This window comes from Gopherus flavomarginatus, chromosome 2, assembly GCF_025201925.1.
Source record: "Gopherus flavomarginatus isolate rGopFla2 chromosome 2, rGopFla2.mat.asm, whole genome shotgun sequence".
Lineage (NCBI taxonomy): Eukaryota > Metazoa > Chordata > Testudines > Testudinidae > Gopherus > Gopherus flavomarginatus.
Genome location: NC_066618.1, coordinates 264,549,602 through 264,574,159, shown reverse-complemented (window position 1 = coordinate 264,574,159; position 24,558 = coordinate 264,549,602). Strand labels below are relative to the sequence as shown.

The 24,558-nt window shown below is 39.8% G+C and overlaps 1 protein-coding gene across 4 annotated transcripts in view; it reads right to left on the bottom strand.

Annotated features, from left to right (window-relative positions):
- Positions 1–24,558, bottom strand: part of RIMS2 (regulating synaptic membrane exocytosis 2) — an 885,358-nt gene that overhangs the window by 710,836 nt on the left and 149,964 nt on the right. For 2 of the 4 annotated variants that reach the window (XM_050940563.1, XM_050940562.1), the window contains exons 2-3: positions 24,524–24,556; positions 24,043–24,129 (exon numbers count right to left, since the gene is read on the bottom strand). The exons of the other annotated variants lie outside the window; for them this stretch is intronic. In XM_050940563.1, the coding sequence (XP_050796520.1) occupies positions 24,043–24,129; positions 24,524–24,556 (120 nt within the window). The remainder of the gene's footprint in view (positions 1–24,042; positions 24,130–24,523; positions 24,557–24,558) is intronic. 4 annotated transcript variants of the gene reach the window in all.

Genomic DNA, 24,558 nt, shown 5'->3' with positions numbered 1-24,558 from the left:
CATAGTTCAGTAGGGACTGGGAGAACATTTCTCACTCACTATTCATTTTCTGTCCTGTTCTGAGCTCCCCAAATAACACCGACAAACTTCGGTCATTGGCAGCTGGGATCGAAACTAGGATCGCTAAAGCTTAGTGCATGAGACTCTACTGCAGTGGTTCTCAAACTTTTGCAACCCAAGGAACCCCATTTTTATTTAAAAATTTGGGGGGACCCCTAAGACACCCACTCAGCCCTTGCCTACCTTCTTTCCCGCCCCTTCCCTTCACTCCAACCTCCCTCCCTCCATCACTTGCTCCCATCCACCCTCACTCACTTTCATTTTCACAGGCTGGGGCAGGGGGTTGGGATGAAGAAGGAGTGTAGGGTGCAGACTCGGGGAGAGAGTTTGGGTGCAAGAAGGGGTGCGGACTCTGGGAGGGAGTTTGGGTGTTGGGGGTGGGCTCTAGGTTGGGGAAGGGGGTTAGGGTGTGGGGGGGTGAGCGGGGCAGGGCTTACCATGGGACACTCCCAAAAGCATCCGGCACATCCCTCTGGCTGCACTGCTCCTGCCCTCAGGTACTGCCCCCACAGCTCTCATTGGCCACAGTCCCCGGACAATGGGAGTTGTGAAGTCAGCACTTTGGCCAGGGGCAGTGCGTGGAAACTCCCTGGCCTTCCCGCCCCAGTGTACATTCCTGCTGCTTCCAGAGGTGGCAGGGAGCCAGGACAGGTAAGCCTGTTCCCCAGTATGTTGGGGGCACGCCTGGGAAGGAGGGAGACGAGCTGAGGAAGGGAGGGGGAGGAGTTTCCCAGTAGGGCCCATGGACGCCCTGGAGTCCCCCGAGGGCCCCCAGGGGTCCATAGACCTCAGTTTGAGAAATGCTGCTCTACTGCATGAGCTAAAAGCCACATGGTGCTTAGCTCAGTCTGTAGCAGACTCATTAAACTCTAAGTGGTCTCAGTGCCACTAAAGGGGACAGAACACCACACCCAGGAGGTGTATAGGTTACATACTTCACCTACCTGAGGAAGCACATCCTGAGCTTCAGAGACTTCCCAGTTGAAATCCCGGATGAGCCCCCACTTGTAACACTGACAGACTCCGGTCATCAGTGGGCAGGATCGAACTTAGGACCTCTGAAGCTTAGTGCATGAGTGTCTTCTGCATGATCTAAAAGCTAAATGTGCTTAGCTAAGGCTGTAGCAGAATCATTCATCTCTAAATGGTCTTGGTGCCACTAGAGGGGACAGAACACCACACCCAGGAGGTGTGTGGGTTACACCCAGACAGGTCAGCTAATACACCTCAATGGCTTACACAATCCTTGCTGACAAGGTCTTCTACCATATCTGAAACTAGACTTGGTTAAGTTAAACTACACTGCTACCACGATATAACGCCACCCGATATAACACGAATTTGGATATAATGTGGTAAAGCAGTGCTCCGGGGGGGTGGGACTGTGCACTCCGGTGGATCACAGCAAGTTCAATATAGCACGGTTCACCTATAACACGGTAAGATTTTTTGGCTCCCAAGGACAGTGTTATATCGAGGTAGAGGTGTATAATAAACTCCCTTGCAATTTTGTAACATAGATCAATATTAGACTGTAACTCTTCATGGCAAAGACCATATCTTTGTTGTTTGAGTACTGCACCTAGCACAACCAAGCCCTGGTCCATGATTGGGGCTCCAAAGCACCACTAATACAAATAATACATTATAATAATAATAATTTAACAGAGAACCATTCAAAATCATTTGCACTTGCAATTTCATACAGGATTTGAATCCAGCTCACAAGAAGTAGAAAGTAGTGTTCTCACACTAGCCATCAATTCTCAGAATATAGACAGAGTTCATTACATAAAATAAAACAAAACAAAAACAAAAAACTTATCTTATCAAAACACCTGTGGACCTTGACAGCATTGGATAAATCTGCAGTCAGTTGGCAGGGATTGGTGCAGTCCAGATTAATCTCTTAGATTGTGAAACCAAGAATAAATAAATGGAATGGATACAAAGCAGTGACTACCCTGGTAATAGTATATTTATATTACACTGGAAACACCTTTTAACAATCAGTTTAAAAGAAAAAGTTTGCTGCATATGTACTATAACCACAGAAGATGGCTTCACACAACCATCTGAATACACTAAGATTTTGCCTGGAATTTCCACATAGCTTCCAACTGCCAAGTTGGAACTGTTATGCTAAAATAACAGAATTGCTTCATTACCTTAGTTGGGAATTTTCTTGTTCAATTATATAGGAATTTCAGCCTCATATTTTCTAGAATGATGTGCTAATAAATCCTATCATGCACATGGCAAAATCTTTTTAAATACTGTTAAAATAAAAATCCTCCAGAAAATATATTCAGAGGTAAGAGAAATCAAAGAATGAGATGAAGAGGTATAAAATACTATTAACAGTTGCTAGATGTGACTAAAGTTAATCCCTTTGACTATGTAAAAACCACAATTACAAACAATTTTAATCAAGATTTCCAAATTTATCCCTCAATCACATATCTGTAACTACTTCACACTGCATATGCCAATAAATGTGAAACTAATCACTGGGAGCATTTTAATATACCATCATACTGAAAGGTCACAACAGAAACAGCCATGAAAAAAATTCACACTGCTTTATTCTAAGAACATAAGAACATAAGAACGGCCGTAGCAGGTCAGACCAAAGGTCCATCTAGCCCAGTATCTGTCTACTGACAGTGGCCAATGCCAGGTGCCCCAGAGGGAGTGAACCTAACACACAATGATCAAGTGATCTCTCTCCTGCCATCCATCTCCATACTCTGACAAACAGAGGCTAGGGACACCATTCCTTACCCATCATGGCTAATAGCCATTTATGGACTTCACCATCATGAATTTATCTAGTTCCTTTTAAACACTGTTATAGTCCTGGCCATCACAACTTCCTCAGGTAAGGAGTTCCACAAGTTGACTGTGTGCTGCGTGAAGAACTTCCTTTTATTTGTTTTAAACCTGCTACCTATTAATTTCATTTGGTGACTCCTAGTTCTTGTATTATGGGAATAAGTAAATAACTTTTCCTTATCCACTTTCTCAACATCACTCATGTTTTATATACCTCTATCATATTCCCCCTTAGTCTCCTCTTTTCCAAGCTGAAAAGAACTAGCCTCTTTAATCTTTCCTCATATGGGACCCTCTCCAAACCCCTAATCATTTTAGTTGCCCTTTTCTGAACCTTTTCTAGTACTAGAATATCTTTTTTGAGGTGAGGAGATCACATCTGTACACAGTATTCAAGATGTGGGCATACCATGGATTGATATAAGGGCAATAAAATATTCTTAGTCTTATTCTCTATCCCCTTTTTAATAATTCCTAACATCCTGTTTGCTTTTTTGACCGCCTCTGCCCACTGTGTGGACATCTTCAGAGAACTATCCACAATGACTCCAAGATCTTTTTCCTGATTAGCTGTAGCTAAATTAGCCCCCATCATATTGTATGGATATTTGGGGTTTTTTTTTCCAATGTGCATTACTTTACATTTATCCACATTACATTTCATTTGCCATTTTGTTGCCCAATCACTTAGTTTTGTGAGATATTTTTGAAGTTCTTCACAATCTGCTTTGGTCTTAACTATCTTGAGTAGTTTAGTATCATCTGCAAACTTTGCCACCTCACTGTTTACCCCTTTCTCCAGATCATTTATGAATAAGTTGAATAGGATTGGTCCAAGGACTGACCCTTGGGGAACACCACTAGTTACTCCTCTCCATTCTGAGAATTTATCATTAATTCCTACCCTTTGTTCCCTGTCTTTTAACCAGTTCTCAATCCATGAAAGGACCTTCCCTTTTATCCCATGACAGTTTAATTTACATAAGAGCCTTTGGTGAGGGACCTTGTCAAAGGCTTTCTGGAAATCTAAGTACACTACGTCCACTGGATCCCCCTTGTCCACATGTTTGTTGACCCCTTCAAAGAACTCTAATAGATTAGTAAGACACAATTTCCCTTTACAGAAACCATGTTGACTATTGCTCAACAGTTTATGTTTTTCTATGTGTGACAATTTTATTCTTTACTATTGTTTCAACTAATTTACCCGGTACTGATGTTAGACTTACCGGTCTGTAATTGCCGGGATCACCTCTAGACCTCTTTTTAATTATTGGCATTACAAGCTAACTTCCAGTCATTGGGTACAGAAGCCAATTTAAAGGACAGGTTACAAACCTTAGTTAATAGTTCCGCAACTTCACATTTGAGTTCTTTCAGAACTCTTGGGTGAATGCCACCGGGTCCCGGTGACTTGTTAATGTTGAGTTTATCAAATAACTCCAAAACCTCCTCTAGTGACACTTCAATCTGTGACAGTTCCTCAGATTTGTCACCTACAAAAGCCAGCTCAGGTCTGGGAATCTCCCTAACATCCTCAGCCGTGAAGACTGAAGCAAAGAATCCATTTAGTTTCTCCACAATGACTTTATCGTCTTTAAGCGCTCCTTTTGTATTTCGATCGTCAAGGGGCCCCACTGGTTGTTTAGCAGGCTTCCTGCTTCTGATGTACTTAAAAAACATTTTGTTATTACCTTTGGAGTTTTTGGCTAGCCGTTCTTCAAACTCCTCTTTGGCTTTTCTTATTACACTCTTGCACTTAATTTGGCAGTGTTTATGCTCCTTTCTATTTGCCTCACTAGGATTTGACTCCCACTTTTTAAAGGAAGTCTTTATCTCTCACTGCTTCTTTTACATGGTTATTAAGCCACAGTGGCTCTTTTTTAGTTCTTTTACTGTGTTTCTTAATTTGGGGTATACATTGAAGTTGGGCCTCTATTATGGTGTCTTTAAAAAGCACTCATGCAGCTTGCAGGGATTTCACTTTAGTCACTGTACCTTTTAACTTTTGTTTAACTAAATCCCTCATTTTTGTATAGTTCCCCCCTTTGAAATTAAATGCCACAGTGTTGGGCTGTTGAGATGTTCATCCCACCACAGGGATGTTAAATGTTATTATATTATGGTCACTATTTGCAAGCGGTCCTGCTATGGTTACCTCTTGGACCAGCTCCTGCGTTCCACTCAGGATTAAATCTAGAGTTGCCTCTCCCCTTGTGGGTTCCCGTACCAGCTGCTCCATGAAGCAGTCATTTAAAGTATCGAGAAATTTTATCTCTGCATTTCGTCCTGAAGTGAAATGTTCTCAGTCAATATGGGGATAATTGAAATCCCCCAGTATTATTGGGTTCTTAATTCTGATCACCTCTCTAATTTCCCTTAGCATTTCATCATCACTATTACTGTCCTGGTCAGATGGTCGATAATAGATCCCTAATGTTATATTTTTGTTAGAGCATGACATTTCTATCCATAGAGATTCTATGGAACATGTGGATTTGCTTAAGATTTTTACTTCATTTGAATCTACATTTTCTTTCACATACAGTGCCACTCCTCCCCCTGCACGACCTGTTCTGTCCTTCCGATATATTTTGTACCCCGGAATGATTGTGTCCCATTGATTGCTCTCAGTCCACCAGGTTTCTGTGATGCCTATTATATCAATATCCTCCTTTATCACAAGGCACTCTAGTTCACCCATCTTATTATTTAGACTTCTAGCATTTGTGTACAAGCACTTTAAAAACTTGTCCCTGTTTATTTGTCTGCCCTTTTCTTATGTGCCAGATTCTTTTTTATGTGACTGTTTATCATCTGATCTGGCCCTTACATTATCCTCTTCCGTCCTCTGCTCCTGACTATAACCTGGAGATTCTCTATCATCAGACTGTCCCCTAAGAGAAGTCTGTGTCTGATCCACATGCTCCTCTGCAGCAGTCGGCTTTCCCCCATCTCCTAATTTAAAAACTGCTCTACAACCTTTTTAATGTTTAGTGCCAGCAGTCTGGTTCCACTTTGGTTTAGGGGGAGCCCATCTCTCCTGTATAGACTCCCCCCACCTCAAAAGTTCTAGAAGTAACAGGTAAGCTCTGAGGGATGACTAGAAAACATACTTCACAATATGGTATCCAGTGTCTGGATATGTAGAAAAAGGAACATACTTTTGTTTAAACCCTTGAAACATCTGCATTTATTTCCCACTTTTATATCAACTCCTTGTCATCTGTTCATGCTCTCCAACCTGACATTATTGTCTCAAAATGGAAAAGGAGTTAAGAGTAAGAATTAAGTAAATAAGTGTAGTTTTCCCAGAACTGGAATAGTAAGTATGCACAACATACAATACAAAATACCTATCACTAAAGTCATTTACCCTATTCAGACTAAGGAAAATCCTATGAATGTTGGGAACTTTGTTTTGAAAACTGAACTTGTTAAAAATATACTTTGAGACTGTGATTAAGGACACTGTGTATACAAAGTTGGTTTAAAAAAATACAGAAGAACTCTGAAAAGAGCTGCTATGCACAGCCTGCATACTTTTTGTAGACTAATGAAGTATTAAGTGTATGAATCAGAATGAATAACCCTGAATGAGGAACTTACTCTTCAATTTTATTCCTTTATGTCTGTCTCTTTTGTAAATCTTCTCTAATTTACATCTCTAGTCAGTGTAAAGCCTACTGGAATTCAGTCCACTGGTGTTTCTTAGGTCATACAATGTACCCTAGACAGTCCTGAATTTCGTCTTTGCCTGTGTGTCTGATATCACCTTTATTGATTCCTACTAGACAACTGAACCTTGCACCTCTGGATCCAGCTTTCCAACTAGACTTCAGATAGATATGGGCTCTCCCAGACTGAGGAAAAAGCCAAGATAGCTTGAAGCTGACAACAATCACCACATACCACCAACCCATATAAATAATCCTTTTCCTTTCCCCAGTTTTCATTAATCTGAGTTTGTCTCCCTGTGATTGGAGACATTTAATTTAAAAAACTAACAATTTGTTAGGACATTTTAGTTGTAATATTTCCATCATAAAAAAAAGAGTAAATCATAAGAACAGGTTTTATAGCTTGCAAGTTTTTCTGCATGCTTAAATTAATAAAATAGATGTACATTATGCATGATATTGAAAAATTAAGATTTAATCCATGAAAAGAATCCTGCATTTAGCATTTGCCATGGGGTACATTAAGTAATGGCATCTAAGTAATTATCCATAAACCATGATGTTTACCAACTGAAATTTATTAAATATTTTAGAGGTTTTTCTACAGTTTCAAGTATAATGATTTCAACTACAATACAGAATACAACGTGTACAGTGCTCACTTTATATTATTATTTTTATTATAAATACTTGCACTGTAAAAATGATAAACAAAAGGAATAATGTTTTTCAGTTAATCTCATACAAGTACTGTAGTGCAATCTCTTTATCGTGAAAGTGCAATTTACAAATGTAGATTTTTTTTGTTACACAACTGCTCTCAAAAACAAAACGGTGTAAAACTTTGATGCCTACAAGCCCACTCAGTCCTACTTCTTGTTCAGCCAATCCATAAGAGAAACAAGCTTGTTTACATTTACAGAAGATGATGCTGCCTGCTTCTTATTTACAATGTTACCTGAAAGCGAGACCAGGCGTTTGCATGGCACTTTTGTACCTGTCATTGCAAGGTATTTATGTGCCAGATATGCTAAACATTCGTATTCCCCTTCATGCTTCAGACACCATTTCGAAGGACATGCTTCCATATTGATGACACTTGTAAAAAAAATGTGTTAATTAAATTTGTCACTGAACTCGGGGAAGAATTATATGTCTCCTGCTCTGTTTTACCCACATTCTGCCATATATTTCATGTTATAGCAGTCTTGTTTGTTTTAAGAACACTTTCACTGCAGATTTGACTAAATGCAAAGGAACCAATGTGAAATTTCTCAAGATAGCTATAGCATTCGACCCAAGGTTTAAGAATCTGAAGTGTCTTCCTAAATCTGAGAGGGACGAGGTATAGAGCATGCTTTCATAAGTCTTAAAAGAGCAACACTCTGATGCACAAACTACACAACCTGAACCACCAAAAAAGAAAATAAACTTCTGTTGGTGACATCTGACTCAAATGATGAAAATGAACATGTGTCAGTCCACGCTGCTCTGGATCATTATTGAGCAGAATCCGTCATCAGCATGGACACATGTCCTCTTACATAGCGGTGGAAGCATGAAGGGACATATGAATCTTTAGCACATCTGGCACGTAAATATTGTGCGACTCCTGACACGACAGTGCCATGAGAATGCCTGTTCTCACTTTCAGGTGACACTGTAAACAAGAAGTGGGCAGCATTATCTCCTGCAAATTGTAACCAAACTTGTTTGTCTGAGCAATTGGCTGAACAAGAAGTAGGACTGAGCGGACTTGTAGCCTCTAAAGTTTTACATTGTTTTATTTTTAATGCAGTATTTTTGTACACAATTCTACATTTGTAAGTTCAACTTTCATGATAAATAGATTGCACTACAGTCCTTCTATTAGATTAATTGAAAAATACTATGTCTTTTGGGTTTTTTACAGTGCAAATATTTGTAATGAAAAAACATATAAAGTGAGCACTATACACTGTGTATTTGTGTTGAAATTAAAATCAATATATTTGAAAATGTAGAAAATAGCCAAAAATATTTAAATAAATGGTATTCTATTTTTAACAGCATGCTGTTAATCACACTGTGATTAATCACAAATAATCTTTTTAATCCCGCAATTAATCACAATTAGTTTTATTTAATTGCTTAACAGCTCTAGTTGCAACAGCATAGCCTAACCCCTTCCCTACTCACCATAACAAAATCCCTCTGAACCCACTGCGGGAAAGTGAAAAAAAACACACTCCAGCTTGGCCAATCTGGTGGTGATGGAAAAACTCCTTTTCAGCCTCCCTAGAAAGGAGCGATTAGCATGATGCCCACAGCAGGTACTGACTAAACCTAGTATATTTGCCATCTCTACGGGAAAGGAGGGTGGATGCTGCTCCACCTGATCTGGGAAAAAGGAGCTTCTTCTGCCAGGCTTGCCCCTTTTCGATTGGGAATGTGTCAACATCACCATGGCAAGTGGGACAATAGAACACCGCTTAAAGGTCTGGTGTGGTCATTGGCTGGGTGCTTTATCTGTGCATTTCCATACTTTATGTTTAGATGTCTTTTAAAGTTAAGATTAATTCTGTATGTCAATTGTGGGAGAAAAACGAGTCCTCACTCTGAGTTTAAAGAAACATGCTAGAGGCAGCTTTATTTTCGAGGAATTGCAAATGCACAGCAGAGTACACAGGGGCAGGTCTCCGTTAGATCAACAATTAAGGCAAGCTTTTATACCTTTTATCACGTACAATAATGAGCAACAGTGGCATTTTGTTATACATATTTCTTCCTGATATCTCACTTTTCTCATTAATTTCTGCTACAGTCTACATTCCATTCTTATCTAACACAAGGCCAAAACAGTATCTTTTACTGTCTGTTCCCATATGCTTTCTCTCTTTCTACCTGCCTAGACTTTCAAATCTCGCGTTATTAGAGTCTGTGTCAGCCTGACTTGTTAGCCTGACTCTTGCTCTATTCCTAGGGACTAAGATCTCTACATTCAAATTCCTTTTATCCGTTTCTCCAATTCCAAACATATAATTTTTATTTTGGGGATAATTAAAACATCCCAGCAATGTTTGCGTTACTGTGAATTACTCATATTTACTCTCAACTTTACCTTAATATTAATATAGTTTTTGTATGCAAGAACAAACATTGGATTTGAACAAGAGCTCATGTTTGTAGTACCATGTGTGTCAGTTGAAAATACACATTTTTGTCTTAAGAAAAGTGTCGCTGCAGTGTGAGTACATAGGCTTATGAAGTGCTACTTTTATTAAGTACTATTTAAAATTCATTGCTATTGAAAAGAGAATGTTACTCACCCTGGGCAGTAGCTCAGGTTCTTCGAGATGGTTGTCCTTGTGGGTGCTCCATTTTAGGTGTCTTGGCACCCTGCGCTTGTAATCAAAGATTTGTAGTAGCAGTGCCCTGGATGGCCACACATAACATCTCACACCGCTCCAAGCAGCTACCTAACATGCGCAGACAACCAACTCCCAGTTCCTTCTCTACCCCACAGGATCAGTGTGAAACTCCAAAGTAGAAGGAAGGAGCGGAGGTAATAGAGCACCCACAGGGACAACCATCTCGAAGAACCTCAGTTACTGCAGAGGATGAGTAACCTTCTCTTCTTCTTTGAGGAGTGTCCCTGTGAGTGCACCACTTTAGATGACTATGGTGCAGTACCCCACAATGGAGCAGGGGCTTTGGAGTTGGTTTATTTATGGAGGCTAGCACCGAGAGTCCAAACTGTGCATCTGCAGCTGATTGTTGCTTGAGAGTGTACTGCTTAGTAAAAGTGTGGGCAGAGGCCCAGGCAGCTGCTCCGCAAATGTCCATGATGGGTACGTCATTGAGAAATGCTACTGATGTTGATCAAGTATCAGGGGGGTAGACATATTAGTCTGTATCCACAAAAACAAAAAGGAGTCCAGTGGCACCTTAAAGACTAACAGATTTATTTGGGCATAAGCTTTCGTGGGTAAAAAACCTCACTTCTTCAGATGCATCGGAATGTTGATGTTGATAACACTCTGGTGGAGTGTGTGCGAACTCCTGGTGGAGCAGGGCGGTTGTTCTGCTGGTAACACAAATGGATACAGCAAGAGATCTATTTACATAGTCCCTTTTTAGAGATGGTCTGACCATTCAGTCATTCTTTTATGGAGAGAAAGAGGTAAAAAGCTAGTGCTCTGTGGATGTCAAGCGTGTGAAGAGAAGCAACCCTGTTGTTGGCATGTGGTTTCAGGAAAAACACAGGTAAATATATTGGTTGATTTAGATGAAAGAACGAGGCTACCTTGGGTATGAACTTGGGGTGCAGCTGTAGGATCACTTTGTCTTTACAGAATGTGGTATAAGGTGGGGGTGCCATTAAGGTACCTAGCTTTCCTACCCTTCTTGCCGACATGATTGCAATGAGGAAGGCCACTTTCATCAATAGATTTAGCAACGAACAAGTCGCTAAGGGTTCCAGTGGCTTCCCCACGAGGCTACCGAGGACAAGGTTAAGATCCCACATGGGTACAGGGTCTTTTAGCATTGAGTAGGTATTCATCATGCCTTTTAGAAAATGCTTGGTCATTGGATGAGCAAAGCACATTATGGAATGAGGTGATTGCAGCGAAGTGTACTCTGATAGAGCTGTTGGATAGCTCTGATTTTTTAAGACCCAGTATATATTTGAGGACCCTGGGCAGTGGGGCCAATTGTGGATAAACATGTTTAGCCTCGCACCAGGTGCAGAATCATATCTACTTCTGTGCATATGTTTTCTGTGTGCTTAGTCTGCAGCTGTTCAAGAGTATGTCTTTAACTTCATCAGAATAGTCTTTGTCAATACCCAGCAGCCATGGAGAAGCCAGGCCTTGAGATGGAGAAGAGCTAGGTTGGGGTGACTGACGTGTCCTGTGTCAAGAGGTTAGGTATTAAAAGAAGGATTTGAGGTGGTTTCACTGCCATCTGTCTCAGATATGGGAATTGTGTTTTTCAGGGCCACACAAGGGACTCTGGCCTTGTCTTGCCTGATTTTGTGTATAACCTGACTCAGAAGTAGAATTGGAGGGAACGCATACATTAGTGGTGCATCCCATTTCGTGAGGAGAGCGTCGTCCAGAGAGTGGTGTCCCAGCCCCGCTCGGGAGCAGTATTGAGGGCACTTTGCGTTGTGAGCTGTGGCAAATACATCTATAGCTGGGAACCCCCATAGGTTGAATATGGTGGTGAGGGGTGCATAGTCCGTCTCCCACTCGTGGATTTGTGAGAAGTCTCTGCTCAATTGGTCCACAGTGGTGTTCTGGTGATCTGGAAGGTAGGTTGTTGAGATGTCTACATTGTGGGAGATGCACCAATTCCAGAGGCATATAGCCTCCATGCATAGAGGGTATGATTGGGCTCCCCCTTGGCAGTTTATGTAGAACATGTATGCTGTGTTGTCCATAAGGACGTTGATAGTTGTGTTGTGGATTAGAGGTAGGAAATGCTCACATGCATTTCTAACTGCTCTTAGTTCTAGTACTTTTATATGCAAGGTGGTTTCCGTTGCAGATCACTGACCCTGGATTGTGTTGTTGCCCAGCTGAACTCCCCATCCCATGAGGAAGGTATCCGTGGTGATCGTTATTGTAGGAGCTTTCTGTTGAAAAGGGATGCCTGAGCAGACTTTTGTGGGTGTATCCACCACTCAAGGGAATCCTTTACCTTGTGGGGAATGGTGAGCTGCCTGTTGAGGGAGTGCTTGTGTGGTATATATATATATATATATGTCCCAGCTCCTTCACCTACTTCCCAGCGCTTGCTGCCGCGAAATAGCTGAAGCAAGCTCCAGGAGGGAAGGGGGAGGAGCAGGAAGGTGGCACGCTTAGGGGAAGAGGCGGGGAAGAGGCTGGACCAGGGCTGCGATTTGGGGAAGGAGTCGAATAGAGGCAGAGAGGGTGCAGAGTTGGGGCGGGGACTTTGGGGAAGGGGTTAGAATGGGTGCGGGGCAGGGGTGAAGTCCAGGTGGAGCTAGGGGCAGAGGGGGATCGAGCACCCACCGGCGCCATTAGAAGTCGGCGCCTATGATCTGTGTGACCTCTAGTGCTGCCCGCTGTGTTGGTGCTCTTAACAGGCTGTCGTCTAGGTATGGAAAAACCATGACACCTAATCTGCGAAGGTGAGCTGCAGCAACAGTGAGGACTTTGGAAAAGACTGTTGGGGTAGTCCGAAGGGTAGCACTTTGTATTGGTAATGTTGATGTCCTAGGGTGAAGCACAAGAATCTTCTGTGCGCTGGGTGAATGGTGACATGAATATAAGTGTCTTGGGAAGAGGTCAAGGGATGAGAGCCATTTTTCGTTCTCTAAAGCCAGACCTATTGTCAATAGGATCACCATTTTGAATTGCTGTGTTTTCTCAAATTTGTTGAGTTTGCGTAAATCCAGAATGCATCTCCATCTGCCATTCTTTTTCTGAGGAAATAATGAGAATAAAATCCTCTTCCTCTGTGTTGAGGTGGTACTGGTTCCACGGCCCCTAACTACAGGAGGTGGTTTATTTCCTGTTGTAATAGGGGCTTATGAGAGTGGGCCCTGAAGAGGGATGGGGAAGGGTAGGTGGGATAAAAATAAATGGGACAGAGTAACCCCACTGGATAATTTTCAGGACCCATCTGTCTGTGGTGATATTGTTCCAGACTCGGTAATATGGTGACAGACAGTGCCCAAAAAGGTCTTAAAGTGGGGTTGAGATCCAGAATTAGAGAGTGTAGAAGTACCGGGCCCTTGACCAGACCTTCAAAATGATTGCCTAAAAATGGAAGGCTGGGACATGGAAGGCTGGTTTTGATTTTGCCTTCATCCTGTCTGCCTCTGTTTGCAGTGTTGGGTATAGTGTCTCTGAGGCAGGGAGTATGGTGCAACCCAGAATTTTTGGTTATAAAACCTTCCCTGCCTTTTCTTGTTTACAAGATCATCGATTCCAAGTGTCTTTAAGGTGGCACAGGAGTCCTTTGGACACATTGGTGGATTCTGAAAACAGTTTCTGACTCTCAAAAGGTAGGTCCTCAACTGTAGCCTGTACCTTCCCTGGAAATCCTGAGGTGGAGCCAAGATGCCTGATGCATGACTATGGGGGTCACAATGGAGCCTGCTGCTGTGTCCGTGGAATCGAGAGAGGCTTGGAGGGCCATCCTTGTGATGAGAGAGTTTCAGAGATGTTGGACTTATTCTTCTCTCTTGTCCTCTGGAAGATGTTCAGTAAAAGATTACATTGTAGAAAACAGGTTGTATGTATATTTTGTGAGTAGTGCAGAATAATTTGTGATGCAGAATTGGAAGGTGGCAGAAGAATAGGCTTTTCACTCAAAGAGGTCTACCCTCTTCCAGTCCTTGTCATAAGGGGTGGATCTAGACTGCTGCTGTTTGCCCCTCTGATTTACTGTCTCCACAACCAGTGAATTAGGAGTGGGGTGGGTAAAGAGACATTTAGCCCATTTTGCCAGCACGTAGTATTTTTTGTCTGACCTTTTATAGGAAGGAGGGTTCTTGGCTGATGTCTGCCTGATGATTTTGGCAGGGTCCATTACGGCAGCATTAATCAGCAGTGCTATTTTTGCCGATGGGGATGCCTGGAGGATGTCAGTGAGCTTATGTTGGGTCTCAGGGAGCTCAGACAAGGTGATGTCAAAGGAGTCTGCCACCCTCTTGAAAAGATCCTGAAAGAACTTGAAGTCATCCCCCAATGTGGGGGGTGGTGGCACGATCATTTCATCTGAAGATGAAGATGAAATATGCATAGGTAGCAAGGTGTCTCCTTCAGGTGTGTCCTGCTGTTCTTCAGTTTCCTCATCCTGGGCCTCTGAAGGTGCCAGGTCCATTGGTGAGGGAGAGAATGGTGCTCTGGAGACCAGTGGGTTAGGCAGACTAATGTTCTGGGCCCTATTAATGGCCCATGGGTCCCAGTATGGCCAGTTGGGTGAGAGGGCCATAGGAGGTGGCAGCCAGGATTGCGGCTTTTAAGCTTGCGTGTCTACTAGTGGCTGGTGATGTCAGGGACCAGCTTTAGGAGAGGAGTGGTGAGGTTGTACAGTCCTGGGTTGTCCTCCTCATCATCATCACTGGAGAGAGGTCATGATGAAGCCCCCGGGGTGATGATCTGACTCGGTCTGGGCCTTGGTGGGGTACCATCAGTACTGAATAGTGGGGGTCCCTGGCGTAAAAGAAACTGCCAGGCCTGCCTGTCTAGTGAAAAGCTGCACTACCAGGAAGCTCAGGGTTGGATGGCAGCACAGTCTGAGAGGACAGCATCAAAACTGATGGTGCCAAGGTCTTGCTGAGCCGTGTATATGCAGCAGGTGGCGCCATTACAGTGGTCAGTGCCGGGATGTTCTTCGGCATGGTCCAAGGCAAGCTAGGGAGCTTGGCTTTAGATCACACACCTGACTAAGAGCCTGCCCATACTGGGTCCTTGGCTCCTTGGGAAGTCTTGGTACTGAACATTCCTGATGCCTCTCAGTCGGAGGCTCTCAGTACTGTTGGTACTGGGAAAGATTTTTTGCCAGGAGACCATTTCTTTTTTGGTGGATCTTGCTGTGGAAATGACTGACACTGGTGTTTGGCTGCCTTTTTAGGGGCAGGGTCCTTGGAAGAAGTCTTGGTACCGGAGCCCTTGTCTGAGGCTGCTGCTGGCAACCATTGGCCAGGAGGCATCCAGGACTCTGGGATGGGGGTTGGCTTGAGAGATTTCTCCATTGTGAGTAATTTAAGTTGGAAGTCCCTGGCTTTTAGTGCCTGTCAGTTTTTTACAGTGAGGACACTTCTGAGAAATATGGGTCTCTCCGAGACAGTGGACACACTGAGCATGGCCGTCTGAAACATGGCCTGATAGCCTGCAGGTCAGGCAGCATTTAAATTCAGGGGAACCAGGCATGCTTGAGGAAGGTCCAGCTCTGGAGAAAAATGGGGTAGCCCATGTTTAAGCAGTCATTGTTGGAGAAGGCCCGCCAGGGGGTAAAACTACCCTAAAAAAAATTTTTTTTTAAATGTGGAAGAAATTAAAAGTAATGTTAACCAAAGTTAACTAGAATAGAGGGGATAAAAGAAAAAGGAGGGAAAATGAACTTTCTATGAAGCTGAAGGGGCACTGCTGGTGCTCTGACTCAAGCCAAGGGTGGTAGAGAAGGAACTGGGGGGTCAGTTGACTGCGCATGCTAGGTAGCCGCTTGGAGTGGTGCGAGATGGTTGCTTCACATGCACGGCCAACTGGGGCACTACTACTACTAATCTACAATTAAAAGCATTGGGCACTAAAGCACCTACAGTGGACCACCCACAGGGACACTCCTTGAAGAAGAACCATTTTTTCCAGGAACTCAACATATTATAAATAAAAGACTGAAATAACTTATTAATCATTTATCTATGTTCATTTATTTCCATGCTTGAAGAAAATAATCTACTGGTGGACTTCCCAATTACCTGAAAGTCATGCCAATGTTTACGCATTATGTCCAAAATTCAAACAATAATCAACCATTTGTTTCTATTAATAATTTTCGAGACATTTCAATATATTTTTCTTAATATATTTTATTTTAACTATAAATGTGGCAATCTATTTTAAAGATTTTTTATGCAGACACTGATAAACATATCCACTATCATTTTCTTTAATGACCATTTTGTAATTTTATGTAGAAAATAATGTGTATCATATCAAAAACCTCTACCTGTCAAGTGATCTCCTACGGGATTAATGAGATGGCGTGGAGGTCATAAACTGAAGCAATGTTATATCCTGATACTGTTTTACAATTGATTTCACTCCTTTGTTTTATTTTAGGCAACAGTGCTGTCATGAACATACAGCTAAGGGTAGCATAAAATCCCTCCTTTACTTGTAAAGGGTTAAGAAGCTCAAATAACCTGGTTGGCACCTGACCAAAAGGACCAATAAGGGGAGACGATACTTTCAAATCTATGGGGGAAGGTTTTTGTTTTGTCTCTCTCTGTGTGTTCTCTCTGGCTCAGCAAGGAATCAGGGCAGGGAAAATATATGTCCCAAAGTCATACGTGAACTAAGCATCTAAGATTACAAATTGTAAGTAATAGGAAGGAAATGCATTAGATTATCTTTTGTTTTAGCTTGTGAATTGTGCCTATGCTAAGAGGGAGGTTTATTCCTGTTTTTTTGTAACTTTAAAGTTTTGTCTAGAGGGGAATCCTTTGTGTTTTGAATCTTATTACCCTGTAAAATTACTTTCCATCCTGATTTTACAGAGGTGCTTCTTTTACTTTTTTCTTTATAACAGAGTTCTGGTTTTTTTAAGAATCTGATTGGTTTTTAGAGTTCTAAAAACCCGAGGGTATGGTCTGTGCTCACTTTGTTAACTATTTGGTTGGTATATTATTCTCAAGCCTCCCCAAGAAAGGGGGTGAATGGAGCTTGGGGGAATATTTTAGGGAAACAGAACTCCAAGTGGTCCTTTTCCTGAATCTTTGTCTAACTCACTTGGTGGTGGCAGCAGTACCCATCCAAGGACAAGGAAGGATTTGTGCTTTGGAGAAGTTTTTAACCTAGGCTTGTAGAAATAAGCTTAGGGGGTCTTTCATTCAGGTCCCCACATCTGTACCCCAGAGTTCAGAGTGGGGAAGGAACCCTGACAAGTGCCTTGAGGGAGATGAGCTGAACAATGACATTATTTTCGGTATAGATACAGTGCATGATTGTTATGACAGAAACTTTTATAATTCCAAATTTTGCCCACTGTAACCAGAGGCCACTCTATTCCAATGGGGTAGAATACACATGACAAAAATGTAGGAATGTGAGCAGGAGATTACAGTGAATGAGTATATATGGTAGAAATCAAATATTACTCAAAAACTTGCATGGCAAAAATTTTATATCATTCTTCAGTGACTGAATATCAGTTTATTTCAAAGTTTGTCTCTAGAAATAAACTAAAATTAATAAACAATCTACTAGCGGTTTATTTGAGGTTCTTGGCCAGAATGAAAACAGATGTTTAATAAATAAGCATTTTTCTGAAAATGTTTGTTTTATAATATATCAGGTTTGGCTAATAATAGAAAAGTTACCTTGGTTTGTGGAGATTTATCTTGTAGAAAAATTAAGATTCTGTAACATCTCATTTTGTAACAAATTTCATCCATCATCTCCCCTATAAAAGTAACAATAGCCTCATAAAAAACACAAGCTATCTGTCTATTAACACAGTATTGTTATAAGCAGAAAGAAAGCACTGAATTTAACATGCTTGATTTGAGAAATCTTTTTCCATGTGTGGTCACTATGTTGTGATAAGTAGTGTACTTTTATTATATCTGGCTCCCCATCCCCGCTCAAAACTAATCTTACAAATACAAGAAAATACTTTCTTGATTCAAATTATTTAGATAATAAATAAACAAATAATCAATAATGCCCTCTGACACAGGATGCATTTGTAACTAGTAGCTGAAAGTCTGTGCTGTCACAGATATAATTAATGAAATCATGTGTGTGTAAAAAGCCAAAAATGGCTGAGAACTTTAAAAATTGGACAGCAACACACCATTAATCCCAGTGATATTCTAAACAAAAAGAACTCTCAACTTTGCTTGTAGCTCTTTTCATCACTTCAGACTGACTCATCATGCATTCTAGGATTCAGAGTGATATTTAGGGTTACTGTTTGTGCTGGTTGTGCTGTTGTGTGGGTGGTTGTGTTGATTTGTGTTGGGGTTCTGAAGTGCTGGGAGAGTTGTGCGTATTTGTGCAGCCTGTGAATCAGGGGTGTGTGCTGTAGTGAGGTGTATTTGGGATTATTGTGTGTGCTATTGTATAGGTAGTTCTGAAAAACTGTGGCGGCTGGGCCAAATAAACCACCATCTATGCAGTCTCCCTAACAGAACCAATAAAATGGTAGAATGAAAATTAGCTGTAAAGTAAGGGTGGCGATTGGTTGAGTTACTTGTGATATATACCATAGTGGTCTAGGATTTATGGCATGGCATAGATACATGCCTTGCTGTCGCATGCGGGGACCACAAATCCCAGGGATGATACAACCTGGTAATATTCTGAACAAAAAGACCTCCCAACCATGCTTGTAGCAATTTCTATTGCTTCACACTGACACAACAGACTTTCTAGGCTACAGAGTGACACACTCTGGAATCTTATTATATTAAGAATGCTATCCTCCTGATAAATTACCAAAAGCCAGGAAAGAAGGTTTGCTCCTGTTCATATTGTAGGCAATGAGAGTTCTACTAGGATCATCAGCAGGAGCAGTTCTAAGGTGACTTTAAAAACTCTACCAGCCATTGATGCAGTGAATTATGTATATTCTCTCTGCTGTAAACACATAACTTTCTTTAGTAATAGTGGGAGTTACACATGTATATACACCAAAATAAAAATATGTTTACATATTTTAAAAAATAATTTTGCAACTGGCTAGAATAATTTTTATGTATTTCTTTAACCTTAAATGTTACTTAGGGCACCTTGATATGTTTAAAATATGGTATTACTATATTCCTAAATTATCTTTAACAGATCAAGTTGCATTACTATAGTAATAATTAATATATTATGCAACACTTCAAAAAATAAACCAACATGTCCACATGCAGAAATAAAATATTTATATTCTGGACATTTCTTTAAGAAGCACATTTTATAAACCTTGTTCTTTTGAAGGGAGCTTACTATAGAACACAATTGCACAACTTTTCAACTTGCTTACAAGACAAAATATTATAAACTCAGGCCCAAATCCTGAGGCATACTGAGCACCTGCAACTCCCAGTGAAGTCAAATAATATGAATCTACTTTTCAACCAAAAATATACTAAACCTATTTGCATTAATCAGAAATTATAAGCCAGAGGCTGATGGTGAAAAGGGGCCATAAAGCTGCATAAGCTGGGCAGCTGAGGATGTCTTCAGTGTGGGGAATCCCTGGCTGACATACAAACATCCGGGACAGTGATGAAGATGAAGATGAAGATGAAGTATGTGAGAGCTGGGGGACAACACATTCTAAGTCAAGAGGCTATGCAATAAACTCCAAGGGGAAAGCAAGCAAATTCATAGTCTGACTATGTTTGGAAAATGCTATGAAACCTTCCTCTTAGAAAAAGCCTTTCCAACATAACAAGAATGACATTCACAGGATTAACACCACTCTATATCCCTCCCCCAAAAATAGTACCACACGCTGTTTTTTTTCCCCTAAAAGGGAAGAGAGCAAGAAACATGTAGTCCACTACAGACTCCATTATTGCTATTGATTTTATGTGGGAGATGCTTGGATACTATAGTGGCAAGCATTAGTATAAAACTCTACATAGAGTGAGTGAGTGTAGCCTGCTCCATGCTATTTCCCAGTCTCCCCCAGCAATCCCCAGCTGCAACAGCCATCTGCAGGGCATAAATAAGCATAAAAAAGTTAGGGAACGCAGATAAATTATATCAGTGGCAGAACCAAAATGAACTGAAATGCTAGCATTACTACTAAGGCTCCAGAACTGAAAAGTGGAGTGAACCCTGCTTCATGATGAGAATTCTGTAGTGTTAATAATTAGAGTCTCCTCAGGAAACAGAATGTCTCCCCTTTTATCAAAGTCCTACCTGGGAAAACTCTGCAGGTTTCTGTCTCCTCCTGTTTAACAAGACATTTCTATACAGGATTACATTAACTTTTTCACAAATGTACCAATTCTGAACACATCACCTATTTCTTCTCCTCCGTCTGTCTCTGCTGGCATGACAGAGTAGTTTGGGACATGTCTTAGGGAGAAGATAGCATACTGGATGGCCCAAGTTAATTGTTCTGAAGGGGGAAGTCTGAGTTTTTTCTTGAGCCAGTCCTCATAGAGAAGACATATTGCCCCAAGAAACCTCTGTCAACTCAAAAAATCAATTTAAAAACCAAAAACAAACACTTAAACTTATGTTACCAATAATGAATGAGCAAAGTAAAATTTCAACTAGTTTTTCCTTCTCCAAGTTTATCTGCTAATTCTTATTCAAATTAGAAAGTTTGTTTGTAGGCCATGGTACTTCTAGTTCATATACAGCAGCAACAAAATATCATGTTCATGTGCTGGTCTATCTAGAAGTTCTTGTATGTTATTTCCCATATGCTCTAGAAGAACAGTATGCAGCAGCTCTTCAAATCTGTGTTACTAGAGATGTGAATGTATAGCACTGCTAAATTAATGGTCAGTTAAAGAGAATTTTACAAGTGTGTAGATTTCTTGTTTTTATTTTTCCTTGTAATAGACACCTAACATTATGGTTATGGACCAACAGGGAATGCCTTACTGCCTTCTTCACCTAGTGTGCATTTCTCCAACCCACAGAGTCCCCTGTGTATGTTTCCAGTAGACATGCAGGTGGAATTCTGACCCTACTGAAATTAATAACAAAATCCCCATCCTCAATTCCTTCAGCACCCCACCACACCTTCCTCCCTTCCCCCACTTATTTCATCTTGGGAATTTTAGAAACAAATCTAGCCACCTTACTGTCCCTCTTCTCATCTGTACATACCCCTATTTGCCAAAGACAACAGATCAATTGTAGTATCTTTATACACAGGTTTTAGACATAGGTACTGAGGTGATGTATCTGAAATAATACAATACACAGTACTTTTACGTCTTGAAAAATATCACATTAGACTTTTTGTGTGAAGATTTATTTCATATTGCCTGTTAATAGTGAAAAAGTATTACAATCAAACTGGTAACCCTAATTCATCTAAGTAGTCCCATTAACCTCTGATGAATAAAGGTTGAAGGATCAGACCCTTCAATGACTTCTGAATACTTGTAACTGAATGTCTGAAGAAACCACGTAAATGAGTTTTCTTCCAGTAACTGAATTTTTATAGATATTTATTCTCTATTAGATTTTGTAAGCTTATTTTTGTCTGAAGATACTTGTCAATATCAAAAGAACATTTTTTTAAATAATGAAAAAAATTAAATATTTTATCACTTTGTTCACAGATTGTCACCAAACTTTACTCTCAATTAAAGGTGGTTAAAGTTTTTCACTAAAACTTTTTTGCTGAAAAATGGCTTTTTTTCCAGAACATAAAACTTTCATGAAAAGTTATGTATGTTTGTTTTTAAAAGTTTGTACTTTTTCACTGAAACTGAAAATTGCAAAATTTTTCATTTGTTTTTCACACATTTATCCTCCTTCCTTTTCATTACTGAATACAAAAGAATGAATGATGTTTTGTTTTCCCACACACACACTTCTTCATTCTTCTCCTCCTCCATTAGCCATTTTATAATTTTTCAAAATTTCCTCACCTTTGAAAAGTTGCAGAGTGGAGAAAATACACAAACAACCTGGACATCATTTTATTGTACTCATTGCCAAAAAAAGAAAAATAGAGGAGAAAGGAGAAAAAAATAATTTTTTTGAAATTTTTCAAAATATATTTTGGCCAAAAAGCAATTTTAAAAGGAAAAAATTTTGAACTCTGCAAGAAATTTTGAAATTTTTTTGCAGAAATTGTTTTTCCACTTTTTGACCAGCTCTATCCCCAGTTCTAGGAGCCCTGCTGTCATGACTTCAATGGGAATTGCGCATACACCAGAGCAGAATTTGGCTCAATGTTCACTATACCAAATATCTGGGTGTTTTAAGTAATTTCAGAGCATAGTAAGATGAACGTAACTAGTAACTAACAGAGTTATATTCCATGAAGAAAAAAAAGGATCTTCTATAATTTTACCAGAAATCTATGATTTTAGGATTACAAATTATACACTATCTTGTAGAAATTTTTAAAAGGATGAAATCATAGCTGGAGGATGACGACTACTCTTCTATTTTTCCCCTTCCTTTTCTGATTCTAATTGCTACATAATAAATCATGCTAATTATTAGACAGCTATTATAATGTTAAAAGTGAATATTCCTCATAGTAGATCGCTGGAAAGTAATACAGCCTACAGAATAATTGAGTGAAATTAGATACTTCAGATATCATAAAAAAGTATGAATAAAACTGAAATAGTTAGTTTGTGTCTGGAAAAATATAAGTAAAACAAATATATAACTTCATAGTTAAACATTTCTGCTGCTGTAGTTTAGGTTGTCAATATTTCTATTATTAACCCTTTTTTGAGGAGGTTATTGCTTTCCTTTAAAAAAAATTCTAGCTGAAAGGTTTAAAAGTTTCACATGCAATTTTGCACTCAAGTAGTTTTTTTATACACTTACAGGATAAAAGATAAATTTGATAAAATCTATACTGTAATTTTCTCTGTGTGTGTATATATATATATATAGTTATGAGCCAAATCATACAGCCCTTTCTAAAGAATGTTTGCAAGGACTGCAACATTCAAGGCTTAGTAATACCCAATCCCAGAAATTTTTCTTCTGTGCAATTTTTTGAAGATTCTTATGTTTCTCAATATATATATTTCACAATAAACTAAAACTGCCATTGCCTATAGTAACTCAGAGAAACTCAGCTAAATATATATTGAACAAAGGGACCAGACATGTCTTTGAAAAATATATAAAAGAAATAATAAAAATTCATATTTTAAAACCACCTAAGCATGTGCCCCAAAAGATTTTTAAAATTCATTACATAAACCAACAAGACTTTTTCCCATAAAATAAGTAAATAAATAAAATAAAACTTCATAAATTAAAAAGTGATACTTGGTTAACATTAAGGCTGTAACATTTATCTAGGAAATTTGAAATTAAAATTATTAACTTTCTTCTCTGTTTATTTTCAGCTGCATGATTTAAGTTCAACCGTAAGTCTGAATCTCCTAGCTTTGCCAGGTTCTGTTCAACCTTAACATTAACTGTTAATTTCTCATATGGTTCTCCTTAAAGGAAATCCATCATGGCATGGCACTGTAAAAAGACCATCAGTGAAATCCTAGCCACATGATGTTAATGGAAAGACTCCCATTGACTACAATAGGACCAGGATTTCACCTCATATCTGTCAAAGCTCAGAAACTTTACAGATATTTCAACATCATGAAAAAAATGAAATGGAAAATTCCCAGCTCTTCAAATGTATCATGTATATTTTAGAGCATTCTATGTATGACCCATATCGTAAATACTGTGTATCTACATAGACATGCTACATATAATACTATATGTCTGATAATTCAAGCTTCCCATGGATAGAACTCATGTTAACTTCACTGGAAGTTTTTCAAAAAGAGTACTTGCAGGAAAAGGCATTAAATGGAGCAATGAGAATTCCTAAGATTTTTTTTTCTAATCTAATCAATTCAACTGTCTGGTAAAAGTGGGCCCTCACTTAATTTGCATATTTCTCTTTGCTAATCAAAGCTCTGAAAGCAAAGGCAGTGTCAGCTTGTAAAATGCTCTTATAAGGATGTTATGAATGGGAAAGTATTTTACACATACTCTCCAGTATGTTTTAATGCTAGAAACATTAATTAGTCTACAGAGAGCAGCTTACTTACGTCTGGGGCTCCTTTTCATTTTGTTGTTTTTGCTGTGGCTGAAGAACGTTATTTACCAGCTCAGTGATCCCACTAAAGGGAAACCACCTGTTTAAATAAGCAAATAATGTGACTGAATAACCAAATAAATCATCCTAGTTTAAATGTTTTCTTACCCAATAATAGAAATATACAGGTGGAAAAGCTACAGCCAATGGGAATGTTAGCTGCAATAATAAGTCAGCCACTAAGGATGTAAGAGAAATAAAGTTTTACACTTAACCAGGCCACAAGCAGGTAGCAAGAAACTACATCCAGCTAACATGTGGATGAAGTAAGAAGCTGCAGGCAGCTCTCTTACAAGCCAATCAGGAAGCAGATGACAAACTAGCTGCAGCCTATCAGGTATTAGTGAACGCTAATACCATCAGAGGTGCAGAAAGCAGAACATGGCAAAGGTAGAAAAGTCAAGCCTACTGCATTTTTAAGATATTTTACTTACTGTGTTGGTTGAGGTTTTTGTTCTTCTTTGATCCT